We start from the raw sequence: 18,473 nt of genomic DNA, 5'->3' as shown, positions 1-18,473 counted from the left end.
CGGCGTGGAGCCCGGTGCTCACTACACTACAGGGCATCCACGCAGAGCCAGGCCACGGAGTGGGGTGGAGCCCAGTACTCACTACACTGCAGGGTGTCCACGCAGAGCCAGGCCATGGAGCAAGGTGGAGCCCCGTGCTAACTACACTGCAGGGCGTCCATGTGGAGCCCTGCCATGGAGCAGGGTGGAGCCCGGTGCTCACTACGCTGCAGGGTGTTCACGCAGAGCCAGGCCATGGACCGGGGTGGACCCCAATGCTCACTACACTGCAGGGCGTCCACGCAGAGCCAGGCCATGGAGCAGGGTGGAGCCCCGTGCTCACTACGCTGCAGGGAGTCCACGGGGAGCCCTGCCATGGACAAGAATGGAGCCCAGCCCTGAGTGCATTGCAGGGCATCCACGGGGAGCCCAGCCACACCCCAGAAGGGAACCCGGCACTGATTGCCTTGCAGAGGGTCCACGCGGAGTCCTGGCGTGGCACAGAGGGTAACGTGGCACAATGCCCAACCGTGTTTGCACTGCAGAGAATTCATGCAGAGCCCTGCTATGGCACTGAGGGACCCGCGGCCCAGAGCCTGGAGCTGATTGTGCTGCAGAGAGTCCATGGGGATCCCTGCCATGGAGCAGAGGGGAGCTCAGCCCTGATTACCCTGCAGGGAGTCCACGGGGAACCCTGCCACGGCACCGAACAGAACCCAGCACTGCATGCAGTGCAGACAGTCCACGGGGAGCTCTGCCAAGGCACCGAGCAGAGCCCAGCACTAAGTGCAGTGCAGACAGTCCATGGGGAGCCCTGCCAAGGCACTGAGCAGAGTCAGGCACTGCATGCAGTGCAAATATTCCACAGGGAGCTCTGCCACGGCACCGAGCAGAGCCCGGAACTGCATGCACTGCAGACAGTCCATGGGGAGTCCTGCCATGACACCGAGCAGAGCCTGGCACTGCGTGCTTTGCAGACAGTCCACGGGGAGTCCTGCCATGACACCGAGCAGAGCCCAGAACTGCGTGCAGTGCAAACAGTGCACAGGGAGCCCTGCCACGGCACTGAGCAGAGCCTGGCACTGCATGCAGTGCAGACAGTCCACAGGGAGTCCTGCCATGACACCGAGCAGAGCCCAGAACTGCGTGCAGTGCAGACAGTCCATGGGGAGCTCTGCCACGGCACCGAGCAGAGCCTGGCACTGCATGCAGTGCAGACAGTCCACGGGGAGTCCTGCCATGACACCGAGCAGAGCCTGGAACTGCGTGCAGTGCAGACAGTCCATGGGGAGTCCTGCCACGGCACCGAGCAGAGCCTGGAACTGCGTGCAGTGCAGACAGTCCACGGGGAGCCCTGCCATGGCACCGAGCAGAGCCTGGCACTGCGTGCAGTGCAGACAGTCCACGGGGAGTCCTGCCATGATACCGAGCAGAGCCTGGAACTGCGTGCAGTACAGACAGTCCACGGGGAGCCCTGCCAGGGCACCGAGCAGAGCCTGGCACTGAGTGCAGTGCAGACAGTCCATGGGGAGCCCTGCCACGGCACTGAGCAGAGCCTGGCACTGAGTGCAGTGCAGACAGTCCACAGGGAGCCCTGCCATGGAGCAGAGAGTCCCATGGCCCATAGCCTGGCGCTGGCTTCGCTGCAGAGTCTCCAGGCCGGAGAGGCTCAATGTGTCATGGCTGAGCGAGGGGGAGGCCTGGCTGAGACCCCCCCATCCCCAATGGCCTTGGTGCAGGAGAATCCCTTCCAATGTCCCGAGTGCCGAAAGTGCTTCAGCCGCAGCTCCTACCTGGTGAAGCACCGCCGGATCCATGGGGCGGGGAAGCCCCACCAGTGCCCCCAGTGTGGCAAGTGCTTCAGCCAACGCTCATACCTCTGCAAGCACCGCCGGATCCATGCCGCGGCAGCCGGCAAACCCCACGAGTGTGCGCTGTGCGGCAAGCGCTTCAGCCTTCGGTCCTACCTCTGCAAACACCGCCGCATCCACACGAGATAGAGCCGGTCCCCGGGCCTGGGAGCCATGGTACAGGCAGCCCACAGAGTGTGCCAGCAGAGCCCACGGCACAGGAGCACTACCGGTGGAGCTGGCAGGCTCCTCTCTGGCACGCGGTGGGATGGGGAATGCTGGGTGAGGCTGGGGGGAACAGAGGGGAGAACTTTCTGTGCCATGTTCTATAGAGTTTTCTGTCAATAAACGGTTTTGAAGAGGGGGAAATGCTCCCTTGTAAACGCGCATCATCTCTCTGCAGCTGTTCGGGGGCAGGGCAAGGGCCGTGGTCCTGGTGTGAGAGCAAAACAGCCTGAGCCGCGTATCCTGTGTGAGCTTCTCCGCTGCGGGGGAGGCCGGCGTGCTCACGCAGCCATTCCTGCGGGGGAATGATTCTGTCACGGTGCAGCCCAAACCCCTGCTGGAATGCAGCCGCTCACCCAGGGCTGGGATACCCATGGGGCGTCAGGCGCCCAGCACCTGCTGCGATGGGATCTAGATCCCCTTTGGGAACCTCAGCTTCCAGCAGGCCCTGCCACTCTGGTCTTGGGGCTATACCCGGGCTGGGGCAGCACATGGGAGGGGCAGTGCGTGAAGTGGTGAGTGACTCTGCTCCTGCGGGAGGCCAAGGGGCCAGAACCAGGGTTGGGTTCCCCCCCAGCCACAGGAATGGCTGCTGCTGCCCCAGCCCTGGGATTGCTGGGGTCCTGGGGCTGCGCAGCTTTAGGGTGGAATTTGGGAGCTAAGGTGGTGAGGTGTTCCTGGTTAAAACTTACCCGAGCAGTGGTGGCCTAGAACCCATCAGCAGGGTGGGCCCGTCTGGGAAAGGGCCATTTCCCTGGGATCTGTTTGGGGGCCCTGGAGCTGGGAGCACGGAGCCAGTGGGGAAATAGCCCCAAGGGTTAGGAAGAGGGGGAGCGACTGCCACCTGTGGGTCTGGGTAGGCGGGAGAGGCTCTCTGTGGGAGGCAGGGAGGGGACCTCCCCAAGCAGAGAGGAAGTGGGGGCAGAGACCAGATTTGGGGGGCGGGGCGATGGGCATGCATGTACAACCCCCCTCCCCCACCGAAGTCTGTGTGGGAGCCTGGGGCACCGTTAGCTGAGTATTGTTGAAGATACTGAATAGCATCGGGCCTAGAGACCTCCCCCCCCCAGACCTGACTACGACTCCATGACAATTCAATTCCTTTTTGCCTTCTGTTGGTTCTAGTCCCGTTAACAACGGCGAGGTAGGTTTGAGACAAATTGAATCATTCAGCTGCGCTTCAACAACCCAACAGCGGCTCGCTCAGCCCCTTCCCTCAGGCACCTGCTGTCACCCCCTTCCCCTGGGCTCCCGCTGTCACCCCATTCCCTCGGGCAGAATCTGTCACCTTCCCTTGGGCACCTGTCACCCCATTCCCTTGGGCTCCCGCTGTCACCCCATTCCCTCGGGCAGCCGCTGTCACCCCAGGCACCCACTGTTACCCCATTCCCTCGGGCACTCGCTGTCACCTTCCCTTGGGCACCTGTCACCCCATTCCCTTGGGCACCCACTGTCACCCCTTCCCTTGGGCTTCCGCTGTCACCCCATTCCCTCGGGCAGCTGCTGTCACCCCAGGCACCCACTGTTACCCCATTTGCTCGGGCACTTGCTGTCACCTTCCCTTGGGCACCCACTGTCACCCCTTCCCTTGGGCTCCTGCTGTCACTCCATTCCCTCAGGCACCCACTGTCCTCACTTCCCTTGGGCACCTCCTATTCCCCATTCTCATGAGCTCCTGCTGTCACTCCATTTCCTTTGGTTCCCCCTAGCACCCCATTCTCATGAGCACCCGCTGTCACACAATTCCCTTGGGCTTCTCCTGTTACCCCATTCCTGTGGGTATGCGCTGTGACCCCATTTCCTTGGGAACCTGCTATCACCCCATTCCTTCAGGCCCCCGCTGTCACCCCATGCCCTTTGGTTTCCACTGTCACCCAATTCCCTCGGGCTCCTCCTGTCACTCTATTCCTGTGGGCACCCGCTGTCACCTCATTCCCATGGGCACCTCTTGTCACCCCACTCTCGTGAGCACCTGTTGTCACCCCATTTCCTTTTGGTTTCAGTTCACAGCAGATGCCAGACTGAATACTTTGTTTCAAAGGCTACAACTGGTTAGCACTCTTCGGTAGCTTTAATCGAAGGCTAAGGAGATGTTCGCTAGGACATCAGCCATGGGCTCAGCAAGTCGGGGTCTCTGGACGGGAACCCCGAACCGAGTGGGACTCCTTAGCACTGGGCAGCGACGGGGTCCCGTTAACACCGCAGACCCTGTGGGCTCATTTATTCCAGCTGAATTAACCCACCTCTGCAGAGCACCTTCCCCTCACCCACTCGCATGGGGCCCCCTGTGGCACCCTTCTCCCACCAGGGCCCAGAGCCTCCCCCTCCTGCCAGAGGTCATGCCCTGGCTTGCTGCTGCCGGGCCCGGGAGCACCAGGCACTAGTCGTGGAGTCTCTGGTGGCGGACGAGCGCCGAGCTCTGGCTGAAGCCGGCACCACACTCGTGGCAGGTGAAGGGCCGCTCCCCAGTGTGGACGTGCTGGTGCCGGAGCAGCGCGGAGCTGACGGCGAAGCAGCGCCCGCACTCAGCGCAGCGGAAGGGAGCCTCCCCGGAGTGCCTGCGGCGGTGCTGGCGGAGAGTGGCGTGGGCGGCGAAGGTGGCCCCGCAGTCCCGGCAGGGGAAGGGGCGCTGGCCGGCGTGCAGGCGCTGGTGATGCTGCAGGGTGGCGGCCCGAGTGAAGCCCTTGCCGCAGTCGGAGCACTCGAAGGGGCGTTCGCCTGTGTGCAGCCGGCGGTGCTGGATCAGCGCGGTGGCCTGGGCGAAGCGCTCCCGGCACTGCCCGCAGCGGAAGGGGCGCTCGCCAGTATGGGTGCGGCAGTGGGCCGCCAGGTGGGCGTTGCGGGCGAAGGCGGCCCCACAGTCCTGGCAGGTGAAGGGGCGCTCGCCGGTGTGGGAGCGCTGGTGGCGCAGCAGGTTGGAGCTCTGGCTGAAGCCCCGGCCGCACTCGGCACAGCGGAAGGGGCGCTCCCCGGTGTGGGACTGGCGGTGCCGGGCCAGGTCGGCTTTGGTGCCGAAGCGCCGGTCACAGTCGCCGCAGCAGAAGGGGCGCTCACCGGTGTGGGTGCGGCGGTGCTGCACCAGGTTGGCGTTCTGGGTGAAGCGCTTGCCGCACTCGGCGCAGGCAAAGGGGCGCTCACCGGTGTGCGTCCGCTCATGCTTCACCAGGCGGGCGCTCACGGTGAAGCCGCGGCCGCATTCAGCACACACGTAGCGCTGCTGAGATCCTCGGGGCTGGGGGATGGGCTTGGCGGGGGTCTCTGGCTGCTGCCCAGCACCACTTCTCCTTTCCGACCGGCGCAGGCTCCCAACCCGCTCTGAGCGCCGGCAAATGTTCAGCTGGGCTCCTTTGGGTGCCCCGTCCACCTGGGCAGCCCCCTCCTCACTCACCTGGTCATCTGCTGAGACACAGATAAGAACATAAGAACGTCTGTACCGGATCAGACCAAAGGTCCATCTAGCCCAGTATCTGTCTACCGACAGTGGCCAATGCCAGGTGCCCCAGAGGGAGTGAAGCTAACAGGCAATGCTCAAGTGATCTCTCTCCTGCCGTCCATCGCCATCCTCTGATGAACAGAGGCTAGGGACACCATTCTTTACCCTTCCTGGCTAATAGCCATTTATGGACTTAGCCACCATGAATTTATCCAGTTCCCTTTTAAACATTGTTATAGTCCCAGCCTTCACAACCTCCTCAGGTAAGGAGTTCCACAAGTTGACTGTGAATAGCTCCCTGCACCGGGGCAAAGGGACCCTGCGGGTGGGGGTGCATGTCACTAATAAACCCCTGTTTGTAGGGCTGGGAACCAGGGTCTCACCCCAAACCTGCCCCAGGGGAGGGCAGAGGAGCCAGTTCTGCCCCATATCCTGGCTGAGCCCCAGAGACAACACAGAGAAGTGGGGGTTCCCCCAGGCTAGTGGGGCTGTATCACAGGCCAGGTGAATACAGATGGGTCATGCTGGGAGCTTTGCAGCAGCTTTGGGGCCATTCTGTGCCAGAGCTGCGTTAACCCCTTCCTCACCTGGGCTCATACCAAGTGGCATCTCTTCCTCACGGCCCTGGGAATCCGGAACCCGCAGCTCCTCCCCGCGCTCCATCTGGGAGTTGAGGGCAGCCTGGGACAGGGGAAGGAGATGGGAGAAGTCAGGTCTAAACTGGATCCTCATGGTCCCGGCCGCATTTCCAAGCCCCAGTGTCTCTGGACCCAACGGTTCTAGATTCTGCATCTCTGGCAAAAGGCTGCCACCATATTGCTCTGCAGCCCCCAGCTCCCCCCAGTGAGGGAGCCTCTCAGGTCGTCCTTAGCCGCCTGAGACAGGGCCCCTCTCCCCAGCCAGCAGCCTCTGTGCCACACATTCACAAAGAGAAGGGACTCACCATGCTGCTCCCTGATGCGCCACGAAGGCAGGCCATGCTACAGAGGCTGGGAGACGCCTGTCAAGAAACGACAGTGTCAGAGCCTGGGGAATCTCCAGGTGAGTAGCATCCAGGGCTGCAGGGACACTGGCAGCTGAGCCCCTGGGGACTGTCCCAGGCTGGGAAATGAAGCTGCCCAGCCCCAGGGAGTTAAGGCCAGCCCAAACCTCCCCTTTCTGCTCCACGTGCCAGGCCGGATGAGCTGGTCCCATGGCCCCATCTGGCCTCACTCTCGACCAGAGGTTGCTTTGGTTTTACCCCAGGGTATTTCATAACAATGTTACTTTTTCCTTCAGCTTTTGGACTGGGGCCGGGGGGACCTGGCCCGCCGGAGCCCCCAGACGGTGTATGAAGGGTACATCCCACACACCTGAACGGGGCCTCTAGGAAGGCAGCCAGGCTGCATTGGGGGACTCCAAGCCCACTGCTCCCCCGGGCAGTCAGTTCTGAGGTTATCATCTCATGGCACTTGGGCACCACCCTGGAGCCAGTTAACCCAGAGGCATCTGCCCATCCTCTCTCAGTCCTGTGGGGCCGCGACCCGGGGCTCTTCCATCCAGGAAGCCAGGCAGCCTGGGCGAGTGGGGTCCTGCTGGGGCGGGGAGGGGGAAGGAGACAGGCGCCTCCCTTGGCACCACCCCTGGCCCTGGGGAGAGCCAGGCCCTGGGGGGCAGGGAGGCTGTGCCCGGGCGGGATCCGGGGAGGCCCCACTGCTGGGGGGAAGGGGAGACAGAGGGCAGTGCCCAGCCCCTCTCTGCCAGCAGAGGCTGCAGCCACCCCCCAGCCTGGTGCAGGGAGCTCGGCCCCGATCCCGGCCCCCGCCTCCCGCAGCTCCCCCAGTTACCGGGGCCCCCGGGTTGGAGCTGCGTCCCCAGCGCTCGCCCCGCGGGGCCCCGGGCGCAGCCGGCTCGGTGCGCGCTGGGCGGGGCGGGACGTGGGGCACCGAGCGCCGCAGCTGCGCTCCGGAGCCAGCCCCCTCTGGCGGCGCCTGCTCCTGGCGGGGTCCGCCCGCGGGGACCGGGTCTGCTGCCGGCCAGGCCCGGCCCGGCCCATGGCTGCCCCCTGCCCAGCCCCCCGAGAGGGGTCTGGCTCGGCTGTGTCGCAATCTGGCTCTATTCGGGGCCCTATCCATGGGGGACTGGGGCGTGTGGGCGGCTGCTGCCTGAACCCCGAGACTGAGATCTCGCCCCCATTGTGCTGGTTGCTGGAGACGCTGACCAAAATCTGGGGCCCCCATGACACCAGGTGCTGCACGGCCCCTCCCCAGATCCTGGTGAGGGAGATGATCCAGCTCAATAATTGCTGGTGCTGAATGAAAACAGGAGTTTTGTCAGTCTTTGCTGTACCCCCATGCCTCCATGATCAGATGCCCCAGCTGGTTATGAGCAGGGTTTGGTGCTAGGTTTCCAAGCACGGGGTGCTGCATGTCCAGGGCCGGCTCCAGGCACCAGCATAGCAAGCAGGTGCTTGGTGCGGCCAACAGCAAGGTGGGGCACGTCCGGCTCTTTGGCGGCAATTCAGCAGCATGTCCCTCAGTCCCTCTCGGAGCCAAGGACTTGCTGCCAAAGAATGATGTGGCAGCGGTAGAGCTGCCGCCAATTGCAGTTTTTATTTTATTTTATATTATTTTGCTGTTTGGGGTGGCAAAAATGCTGGAGTGGGCCCTGTGTGTGTCTGAGTTAATGCTGACTCCCACTTGCTGAATGACAGTGAGGAGTTGGAATTACACACAGGTTCCATCAGAGAGTAGTACTGTACAGCACTGCACAGCTGACCACCCTGTGACGGCAGATCCAGAGCTGCTAGGGCTTCTTCACTGCACCTGGTGGGATGGCTGGTTTCATTCCCCAGCCCAGTTCCAACACCAGTGTCATAAAGACCCTCTTTGCCAGTGCCAAAGGAACCATACATTGTGATGTCGTAGCTATACATGCTCATCTTACCTGGTTTATGGGTGAAGGCAGGATTATTTACAGCTGAGAGGACTAATAATTCTTCAAGATAATAATGTTCACTGGCTCTTTCTTCCCCCATAATCAGTCTTCCCTGTTGATTCTCTAATAGAAAACATCTGCTGGAACAATCCTCCTTTATCAGTTTCCCAGGTTTATATATGCTTATGTAAGCAGTATCGATATCTATGTGAAGAGGATAGTTCCTCGGACTAGCTGGAGTTTTATAGACACAGGGAAGCCACAGATTGTTAGCTATGGCCTAACACACAGAATTCCTGAATAGGAATCCACTCAATGTGCAGTGGCAGGCAAAACAGTGAACAGAGTGTTGGGAAGCATTAGGAAAGGGATCGATAACAAGACAGAAAATATCGTATTGCCTCTATATAAATCCAGGGTACGCCCACATCTTGAATACTGCGAGCAGATGTTGTCGCCACATCTCAAAAAACATATATTGGAATTGGAAAAGGTTCAGAAAAGGGCAACAAAAATGATGAGGGGTATGGAATGGCTTCCATATGAGGAGAGATTAATAAGACTGGGACTTTTCAGCTTGGAAAAGAGATGACTAAGGGGGGATATGATTGAGGTCTATAAGATCATGACTGGTGTAGAGAAAGGAAATCAGGAAGTGTTATTTACTCCTCATAACAGAGGAACTAGGGATCATCCAAGGAAATTAATAGGCAAGAGGTTTAAAATAGATCAAAGGAAGTATTTGTTCACACAACAGCACAGTCAGTCTGTGGAACTCTTTGCCAGAGGATGTTGTGAAGACCAAGACTGTAACAAACTATAATCTATAACTATAATCAAAAAAGAATTAGATACACTCATAGAGGATAGGTCCATCAATGGGTATTAGCCAGGATAGGCAGGGATGGTTCACATTTTGGACCAGATCTTGTGCTCCACTTTCCATCTGAAGCACCTGGCATTGGCCACTGTTGGAAGACAGGATACTGGGTTAGATGGACCTTCAGTCTGACCAAGGATGGCCATTCTTATTGATCAAGGTTACTTATTGGTCAAGGACCAGTGTTCTGGGCCATAGAATTCACATATACTCTTTGTTAATATTCTAGCGATTCTAAATAATAATTAATATATAAATGAATCAAATATACAGAACGAAAAGGACTAAAAGAGTGAATATTTACTAACAGGTGACAGATATTAACAATATATAGCTAGAGGGGTGTACAGGGTTAGATAGAACAAAGAGTGTAGGGGGATGGATTTATAGATAGAGGGAGGATGTATGGGGATAGGGTCAAAGAGGTTTACTGTGGCAGCTGGTCTCAGTGTGATGTCAGCCCTCGGGCTCTCACAGGGTTCTGGGGGAGTCAGAGGCCTAGTCTCCAGTGAAATCAGAGAGGCTGGAGCCCCTCCCTCTGCACTGCCCACTCTAGTGGAGTTTCACAGCCACCCCCAGCTCCCAGAGTCCTGGGATTGTGTCTCTCCTCACAAGCACAGATCAGGGCTATAGGGGGAAGCGACAATGTGCCACAGTCAGGCACAGGCTTCCAGCTCAGACCCCTGACAGCAAAGCTCCTCACATGTGACCTTACAATGAGCTGGTGTTTGGGGGCTGGGGCTTGGCCAGGTTGCCTTTCCAGCTCCCTGTGCCCTGCCTGGCGGCAAGAGAGCCATCTCCCCTCTCCCCCTGGCAGGGGCTGCAGCGCCCCGCCCCGGGAGCAGCGCATGCTGGGAGAGGTAGTTCTGAGCAGCATGGGCAGGACAGCAGCCAGGCGGCATGCTGGGACTTGCTTCCCGGACTTGTCGCAGGGCATGGTGGGAGATTCCCTTGGGTACAGGGCCTACTGGGAGTTGAATCTCTCACTGAGCATGATGCATACTGGGAGATTCCGCTGGGACACGGGGCGTGCCCGGAGATTCACCGCCCACTTGGGCCAGGGCATGCCGGGAGATGCGTCTCTACCGGCAGTGATGCACCTGGGAGAGGCCTCTTAGGCATGGTGCATGCTGGGAGATGTAGTCCTGAGATGCTCATCGGTAACACAGGCAGCGTTTGAACCAGGTGCAGAAGCAGTATCTGTTCAGGTGCCCCTCTTGTGGGATCCCCATGCAGCAGCCCCCCCACCCCTGCTCAGGGCAGCGAGGTGCCCAGCATGGCTCCTGCCTTCCCTGCCCCCTCCCAAGCCCTGGGGCTGGGCATGTCTGTGATACCCTGACCTGGGGTGCTGCGGACACCAAAACACACTGGCAATAACGCACACCTGTACACTAGCAATAATACACGCTCCACAACTGGACTCTGGGCTCTTTCTGAGCGGTTTGGCATGGAAAACTAGCATTGCAGGGTATCATCTAAGCACACATGCAGGATGGGCACACAGACCAAACTCTGAGCATCGGTGGACAAGCTCCATAAAATGTGGTAGTCTCTAGTGAGGTTCAGCGGGGATCGTGCCAGTCCTGGTGCAATTCACCATGATCTCCAGTGGCATGGAAATCAGTGTAAATTCACCACTGAGAAAATGAGCAGAGAACCCAAATATCGGCATGGAGAGGATACAGAGCCATCTGGACTGCTTGGGAAAATAGCCTAATTCAAACAAAAGGCATTTTATTTCAGCCCAGCGAAATGTGACACATCTAGGCCCAAAGAAACCCGGCCAGCCCTACCGACTGGGGGCCAGAGTCCTGGACAGCAGCGCCCTGGAAAGGCCTGAGGGGGCACAAACCCAAGAAACTCGCCCTGAGCTCCCAGAGTGATGCTGGGGCAGAAAGGCTAAGGGGAGGAGCGGATGTCTACACGAGGCAGTGAGTAGGGACGTCTCTATAGCTCACTGGGCTGACATGGATACTGGAGCATGGGGCCGCCCCACTCTGGTGGCCACATTGTACAGGGATGTGGAGGTCGCAGAGCAGAGCCACACTAATAACTGGAGCGGCCTGGAGACCAGCCTGCCGGGGAGAGGCGGGCACAGCTCACTCTGCTCAGCCCATCCCCAAGCAGCCAGAGCGGAGACTCGCTCGCAGTGTCCAAGGCCCAGCCCAGGGCAGAATCCCCCGGCGCGGAGAACGCCAGAGGAGCCGGTGCCTGGCAGCGGAAACCAGACCGAGCCAAAGCAGAACTAAGGCACCAGGTCCCGCAGCGCCGGCGAGGAGCCCCCCATGGGCAGGGCGGGGGGAGGATCCGCCGCCGCTCGCAGCCCGGCCAGGAGCAGGCGCCGCCAGAGGGGGCTGGCTCCTGAGCGCAGCTGCGGCGCTCGGTGCCCCACGTCCCGCCCCGCCCAGCGCGCACCGAGCCGGCTGCGCCCGGGGTCCCGCGGGGCGAGCGGCGGGGATGCAGCCCCAGCCCGGGGGCTCCGGTAACCGGGGGAGCTGCGGGGGCGGGGCCCCTGTGCCCGGGGAGGGGCGGGTCCCGGGGAGCCGTGGGGGCCCATCTGCCCGCGGGGTGGCCGGGGCTCGGGGATCGGGGCTGCCTAGGGAGCGATGGTGCGTGTGGGGTGTGGGCGTGAGAAATCCCGGCCCAGCCACAGAGGAAGTGCGCGTGCCCGATGGTGCAATGATGTGTCTTGATTTCCCCGGAGTGAGGGGTGGGGGTGGGTCTCCCCGCACAGTTGTGGGGTGGAGATGCTGCAGGGAGCGGTGGCCCAGGACAGGCCCGTTTTCTCCTCCTTCACTGGCCTCTGCTCTTGTTCTTTCCTTTGAAGCAGCAGGCGCTGCCCAGAGTCGCAGCCCTGATACCAGGCTAGATGGGCCCCTGCTCTCACTGGCCTGGCAGGTCCTGAGCAGCAGCTTGTGCATCCCCAGGTGAAGCCATGTGTGTAGCTGGCTTGGGGGTGGGCTTTCCAGGGTTGCGGGGGTCTGTTCCCATGGGCAGGGCAGTGAATATGCTGTGTGTGGAGAACCTGCAGAAGTGCCCGTCTCTCTGTATGGGAGCAGGGATGGAGGAGATGTGGGGGGCTGGAGGAAGTGGTGACCAAACCAGAGCAGACTGGGGGAGAGCAGCCAGGACTGAGTGTGGGAGTCTTGTTTCAGAGCCTGGACGCGCAGGGAGGTGGCCAGGGGCATCTACCAGGCAGAGCTGACCCTGTACGGAGACCCAGTGCGGGAAGACATGCGGGAGCCGAAGTTCACAGCTGCTGTGGGTGAGAAGCCCATTTGTCTCCTTTGGCAGGAGCTTTGCGGGCTCTGGAGGGCAGGAGGCAGTGTCAGAGCCAGGGGAGGCTGGAGACCGGCCCCGCTGGGCGCCCAGATGCTCGAGAGAGATTGTTCTGTTGCCCCTCATTCACGGTGGAAGGAGATTCTGAGACAGTGACATGGTAAAAACATGCACCTAGGGCTTGTGTCCGCCTGGAGCTGGGCTGGAGCAGAACCGCACCTCACTCCAAATTTACAGGCCCTGGCACTGCTGCATGCTGTAGTTCTGGCTGGATCACCCCAGCAGAGCTTTCTGTCACCTCGAGAGAGGAACCGGGCTGGCTCTTGGGGGAGCCATTCATGTGTATGGAAGATACTCAGCTGCTGTGGTGCTGGCAGCGGTGTAAAACTCTTAAGCCAGCCAGACTGCTTTGTGGGGTAGCTATCCTTGTTCCCACCCTGAATTCGTCTCTCCGCCTTCCAGCCTTGGCATCTCCTTCTGCCCTTTCCTGCTAGAGCAAAGAGCTGCCAGAAATCTCCTTGTGGCTGTGTTCGGCTGCCCAGCGCAGTGCTCTGTAGCTCCAGCGAACCATCCTGGTCAGACAGTTCTCAAGCTGCACTGGGAAACTAGGTAAGATGTTTGTCCCGCTGCTCTACCCCCCCCCCCCCCCCCCCTTACCCTCCTCTGGTGGTTAGAAACCTCTTCTTCCAGCCTGCATTTACTCCTGGCCGTTTATCCCCGTTTGTTTTTGTGCCAATGCTGTCCCTTAGTATCAGGAGCCCTTCTTCCTCCCTGGTGGTTTGGGTGCCAGCCGCTTGCTTTACCAGTTGGGAGTTGAGATTTCCTTCCACAATCCCTGGTAAAGGTCCTCAGCAGCATTGTGCCAGGAACAGATCCCTCCTTGCATGAGGGTTCCCCCATTGGCTGCTGTTCTCTGAGATCTGCTCGGCTGTGTCCAAGATGTTGGTATTGCAGATGTGAGGAGGATTTGCAGAGCGGCCGAAGGGGCTGGGATGTGCCCATCTCCCGGTTGGTATAACAACAAGAACTGAGGGCCAGATTCTAGAGAGATCTGGGCACCTGAGAAGTAGATAAAAGCACCCACTAGGCCCCTATTGGCTTTTTAGGTGTCCAAACAGCTGTCAGTCTGGCCCGGGTGTCTGAATCCCATGAGCTGCAGTGAATCAGGACCTGCAGCCCTTTGCATTTCTCTCAGTGCTGGCATTCCAAGAGTTACTAGTGATTACGACTCCCAGAGTGAGTGTCCCTATCCATTAGGCTGCTCTGACGCTGTCCCTTTCCACCCCGTGAGGTTCCCGTTCTCTCTGGCACAGGGACGGATTAATCCCTGGATTTACTCTGTGTCCCAGCAGGCGACGGAGCCATGAGTGAGAGCGAGGAGGGGGCTCCCCACCTGGACAGGATCAGGCCAGAGAGCGAGGAGGGGATTCCCCAGAAAGATGGTGCCATGAGTGAGAGTGAGGAGAGGGCTCCCCGCCTGGATGGGATCGGGACGGAGAGCCAGGAGGGGGCTGGGACAGTGGAGCCACAGGGGAACGCTTGCTGGAGCCAGAAGCAGACTGAGGGACAGTGGGGCATCAGCCGCTTCGAGGTGAGACCAACAATCTGTGCCGAGTGCGGGGAGAGCTTTGGGGATGATGTGGCTCTGCTGACCCACCAGGGGATGCCCTGCAGAGGTGCGGTAGCGAAGCCGTTTGGCTGTTCCGGCTGTGGGCGGCGGTTCAGCCGCAGCTCCAACCTGCTGCGCCACCAGCGGGTACACACAGGTGAGCGCCCCTTCACCTGTGCTGACTGCGGCCGGTGCTTCAGCCAGAGTGCTCACCTGGCCAAGCACCGGCGCCTCCATGGCACCGCGGGGCTCCCCACCCCGCCAGCGGAGCGCAGCTACAGCCGCAGCCCCGAGTTCCTGCGGTTCCAGCGGGCCCACGCCGGGCAGCGCCCCTTTGCCTGTCCTGACTGCGGCAAGCGATTCAGCGCTGGCTCCTCCCTGGTGCAGCACCAGCGCATCCACACGGACGAGCGCCCTTTTCCCTGCCCCGACTGTGGCAAGCGCTTCCTGCGGGCCCCGGACCTGGCGCTGCACCAACGCATCCACACGGGCGAGCGCCCCTTCCCCTGCCCTGACTGCGGCCGGCGCTTCATCCGTGGCCCCGACCTGGCACTGCACCGGCGCACCCACACCGGGGAGCGCCCCTACCAGTGCGGCCAGTGTGGGCGCCGGTTCAGCCGCGGGCCCGGCCTCCTGCTCCACCAGCGCACGCACACCGGGGAGCGCCCCTACCAGTGCACCCAGTGCGGCCGCCAGTTTAGCCGCAGGTCCAACCTGGGCCGCCACCTGGCCACCCATTGCATGCTGCGGGGGAACCCCACCCCAGGGGGAGAGTCCAGTGCAGAGACTCTCAGGCAGCAGGGAATTGCTGTGGAGGGGGAGGAGTCCCAAGGGCTAAAGGGCCGGAGCTCAGAGGCTGTGACTCAGCAGGGAATCCCTGTGGAGGGGGAGGAGTCCCAAGGGCTAAAGGGGCGGAGCTCAGAGGCTGTGACTCAGCAGGGAATCCCTGTGGCGGGGGTGGAGTCCCAAGGGCTAAAGGGGCGGAGCTCAGAGGCTGTGACTCAGCAGGGAATCCCTGTGGAGGGGGTGGAGTCCCAAGGGCTAAAGGGGCGGAGCTCAGGGGCTGTGACCCAGCAGGGAATCCCTGTAGAGGGGGAGGAGTCCCAAGGGCTGAAGGGGTGGAGCTCAGAGGCTGTGACCCAGCAGGGAATCCCTGCAGAGGGGGAGGAGTCCCAAGGGCTGAAGGGGTGGAGCCCAGGCTCCCTGGTGGCTCCCCTGGGGAAGCGCCACGGCTGCCCAGACTGTGGGAAGGGCTTTGCCCAGCGCTCACACCTGCTGGTTCACCGGCGGGTGCACACCGGGGAGCGCCCCTTTCCTTGCCCGGAGTGCGGCAAGCACTTCAGGCAGAGCTCGGTGTTGGCCCGACACCGGCGCACCCACACGGGCGAGCGCCCCTTCGCCTGCGGGGACTGTGGCCGGCGCTTTGCGGAGAGTGCAGTGCTGCTCCGGCACCGGGCTGTGCACTCCGGCGAGCGCCCCTACTGTTGCATGGACTGTGGCCGGGGCTTCAGCCTTCGTGCTAACCTCCTCCAGCACCGGCGGCTCCATGCCCGGCATCCCCACGTCTGCACTGACTGCGGTAAGGCCTTCAGTGAGGCCGCAGCCCTGGCTGCCCACCAGGGCACCCGGCATGGGGCCGGCAAACCCTTTGCCTGCACCGGCTGCGGCAAGCACTTTGGTCGCAGCTCCACGCTGGCTCGGCACTGGCGCATCCACGCTGAGCGGCCCCACGAATGCTCCTGCTGTGGCCGCAGATTTGGGGAGAGTGCCGAGCTGGCGCAGCACCTGCGGGTGCACAGCGAGACCCCCTATGAGTGCGCCCGATGCGGGGAGCGCTTTGCCCAGAGCCACGCGCTGATCACACACCAGGCCATCCATGCCGAGCCAAGCCACGGACAGCGCCACACTGCCCATGCCAACCCGTCCCCCCTCGCCAAGCATGGGGACAACGTCCTGCCCAAGTCCCCAGCTGTGTCCCACCATAGACTCCACACGGGATAGGAGCCAGGAGAGAGCCCCGGACTCCTGGCTCCCAGCGCCCCCCCCCCAACCCATTAGACCTCATGCCCCTCCTAGAGCCAGGGATAGAACCTAGGACTTCTGGCTCCCAGCCCCCCCTGCTCTGACCACTAGGTAAGGAGTGGGCAAACTACAGCCTGGCAGCCGCATCTGGCCCTTCAAGTGTTTTAATCCAGCCCTCGAACTCCAGCCAGGGAGTGGAGTCGGGGGTTTGCCCTGCTCTGTGTGTGCTGTGTCTCCAGGCAGCTCCCTGAAGCAGCCAATGTCTCCCATCCAGCTACTACATGTAGGGGCAGCCAGGGGCTCTGCATGCTGCCCCTGCCCCAAGTGCCGCCCCTGCAGCTCCCATTGGCTGGGAACAGAGGCCAATGGGAGCTGCAGGGACAGTGCAGTGTATAGAGCCGCCTGCCACGTCTCCATGTAGGAGCCATAGAGGGGACTTGCCGCTGCTTTCAGGAGCTGCTTGAGGTAAGCGCTACCTGGACCCTGCACCCCTCATATGCCCCAACCCCTCAGTCCCAGCACCTTCCCGCACCCCCAACCCCTCATACTCAGCCCCACCCTAGAGCCTGCGCCCCCCCCCATCCCAACCCCCTGCCCCAGCGTGGAGCCCCCTCCCAGACCCTGAACTCCACATTGCTGGCCCCTCCCCAGAGCCTGCACCCTCACGCGCTCCTGCACCCCAACCCCCAATTTCGTGAGCATTCATGGCCTGCCATACAATTTCCATACACAGAGGTGGCCACTGGGCCAAAAAGTTTGCCCACCCCTGCACTAGACCCCACTCCCTTCCCAGAGCCCAGGAGTCCTGGCTCCCAATCCCCCCTGCTCTAACCCACTAGACCACACACCCATTCCCAAGCCAGGGATAGAACCCAGGTGTCCTGGCTCCCAGTCCCCCCATTTCTAACCCACTAGACCCCAAACCTCTCCCAGAGCCTGGGATAGAACCCAGGCATCCTGGCTTCCAATCCCCCCTGCTATAACCACCTTGGAGCCAGGTTGAGGGGCATCTTTCTCCCTGCAGGTGCTGTGGAGCTCCAGCCTTTTTGGCCGTAAGGGGGGTGGGCAGCCAGCTCCATCTGAGTGGGGTCCGTGGGGAACGGTACCTTCCAAAGGCGCATGTAATGTGATACAGAGGCTGTTGGAGACACTAAATGAAGCAGGTCTATGTCACGAACCTTGTCTCTGACTGATCGTTGAGCATCAGGATTCCTGGGTTCTCTCCCTGGCTCGAGGAGGGGGCTGGGGGCTAGTGGGTTAGAGCAGGGGCAGTTTGGGAGCCAGGACTCCTGGGTTCTGCTCTCGGAGGGGTAGGGCTGGTGATGGGGCTGTGCAGGGCCGGCTTTAGGAAGTGCGGGGCCCAATTTGAACAGTTTCGACGGGGCCCCGACAGGGATGATACAAAAAAACCAAAACAACAACAAAACAAACCTGTAAAAAAACACGTGGGGCTTGTATTCACCGGGCGGTGCTCTGAGTCTTCGGCGGTGGGTCCTTCACTCGCTCCAGGTCTTTGGCGGCACTGAAGGACTCACCACCGAAGTGCCGCCGAAGACTCAGAGCAAGTGAAGGACCCGCCACCGAAGTACCGCTGGAGACCCGACGCGCTGCCAGGTGAGTAAAAATTAAAAAGGCACCTCTAGCCAGGGAAGGGATTCTCACTGGTTGTGGGGCCCTCTTAGGCGCGGGGCCCAATTTGGGGGAATTGGTGGAATTGGCCTAAAGCCAGCCCTGGGGCTGTGGGCCTGGGAGTCAGGCCTCCTGGTTGCTGCGTGTCGAGACTGTGTGGGAGGCACATGGGCTAAACTGCGGATATAGAAATAAACAGCGCCCTACTAGACTGAACGCACAGTGAGTGGCACTGGGTGATGTGCTGCTATATCCCTGGGACACCCTCCCCCACTCTCACTTTGGACAAATCGCTGCCCTGCTCCCTGCCTCAGTTTCTCAACTGTAGCAGGGGGATAATGCTCTTGCCCCTGCTTGGTAAAGGCACGTGAGCACTAGGGTGTGTGCCCACGGGGATAGTGTAACTCTCTTGCCACTCACTTTCACCACTCTCCCCCAGAGGGGCAGCGGGTGCCACGTCCAGCAATGGAGACCCCGGGGCCAGGCTCGGCGCTGTGGTTTGCTCTCCAGGTCTGGGCAAAAACCCCCTGGTAAAATCCCTCAACTTGGAGAAAAGCCGGGGCCTTTATAGCTTGGGGATCCCTTGGTCAAAAGACCCTAAATTGGGGTCCCCAGCCCCCCCCATGAGGCACCCAAATCTGAGTAACGGTG

General features: G+C 61.0%; 2 protein-coding genes across 7 annotated transcripts; one reads left to right on the top strand and one right to left on the bottom strand.

Annotated features, from left to right (window-relative positions):
• Positions 1 to 4,106: 4,106 nt before the first annotated feature.
• Positions 4,107 to 7,706, bottom strand: LOC127030975 (zinc finger protein 771-like). The gene is made up of 4 exons (XM_050917654.1): positions 7,314 to 7,706; positions 6,431 to 6,487; positions 6,075 to 6,168; positions 4,107 to 5,453 (listed from the first exon to the last, which is right to left on the bottom strand). Exons 1-4 carry the CDS (start codon positions 7,704 to 7,706, stop codon positions 4,435 to 4,437), a joined length of 1,563 nt encoding a protein of 520 aa, XP_050773611.1. The 3' UTR covers positions 4,107 to 4,434.
• A 4,208-nt stretch (positions 7,707 to 11,914) lies between these two features.
• On the top strand, positions 11,915 to 17,370 carry LOC127031960 (zinc finger protein 497-like). 6 transcript variants are annotated; one of them, XM_050919036.1, is made up of 3 exons: positions 11,915 to 12,548; positions 13,057 to 13,171; positions 13,915 to 17,370. In XM_050919036.1, the coding sequence occupies exon 3, from the start codon at positions 13,926 to 13,928 to the stop codon at positions 16,170 to 16,172; it is 2,247 nt and encodes a 748-aa protein (XP_050774993.1). In that variant the 5' UTR covers positions 11,915 to 12,548; positions 13,057 to 13,171; positions 13,915 to 13,925; the 3' UTR covers positions 16,173 to 17,370. The 6 variants fall into 6 exon arrangements, with proteins under 6 accessions (XP_050774993.1, XP_050774990.1, XP_050774991.1 ...); XM_050919033.1 differs by having other exon boundaries at positions 13,025 to 13,171; XM_050919034.1 differs by having other exon boundaries at positions 13,025 to 13,171; positions 13,912 to 17,370.
• Positions 17,371 to 18,473: the final 1,103 nt, after the last annotated feature.

The sequence above is a fragment of the Gopherus flavomarginatus genome, chromosome 11, assembly GCF_025201925.1.
Source record: "Gopherus flavomarginatus isolate rGopFla2 chromosome 11, rGopFla2.mat.asm, whole genome shotgun sequence".
NCBI classification, from domain to species: Eukaryota; Metazoa; Chordata; order Testudines; family Testudinidae; genus Gopherus; species Gopherus flavomarginatus.
The sequence above is the reverse complement of the archived record's forward strand: the minus strand, read 5'-3'. Positions and strand labels throughout refer to the sequence as shown.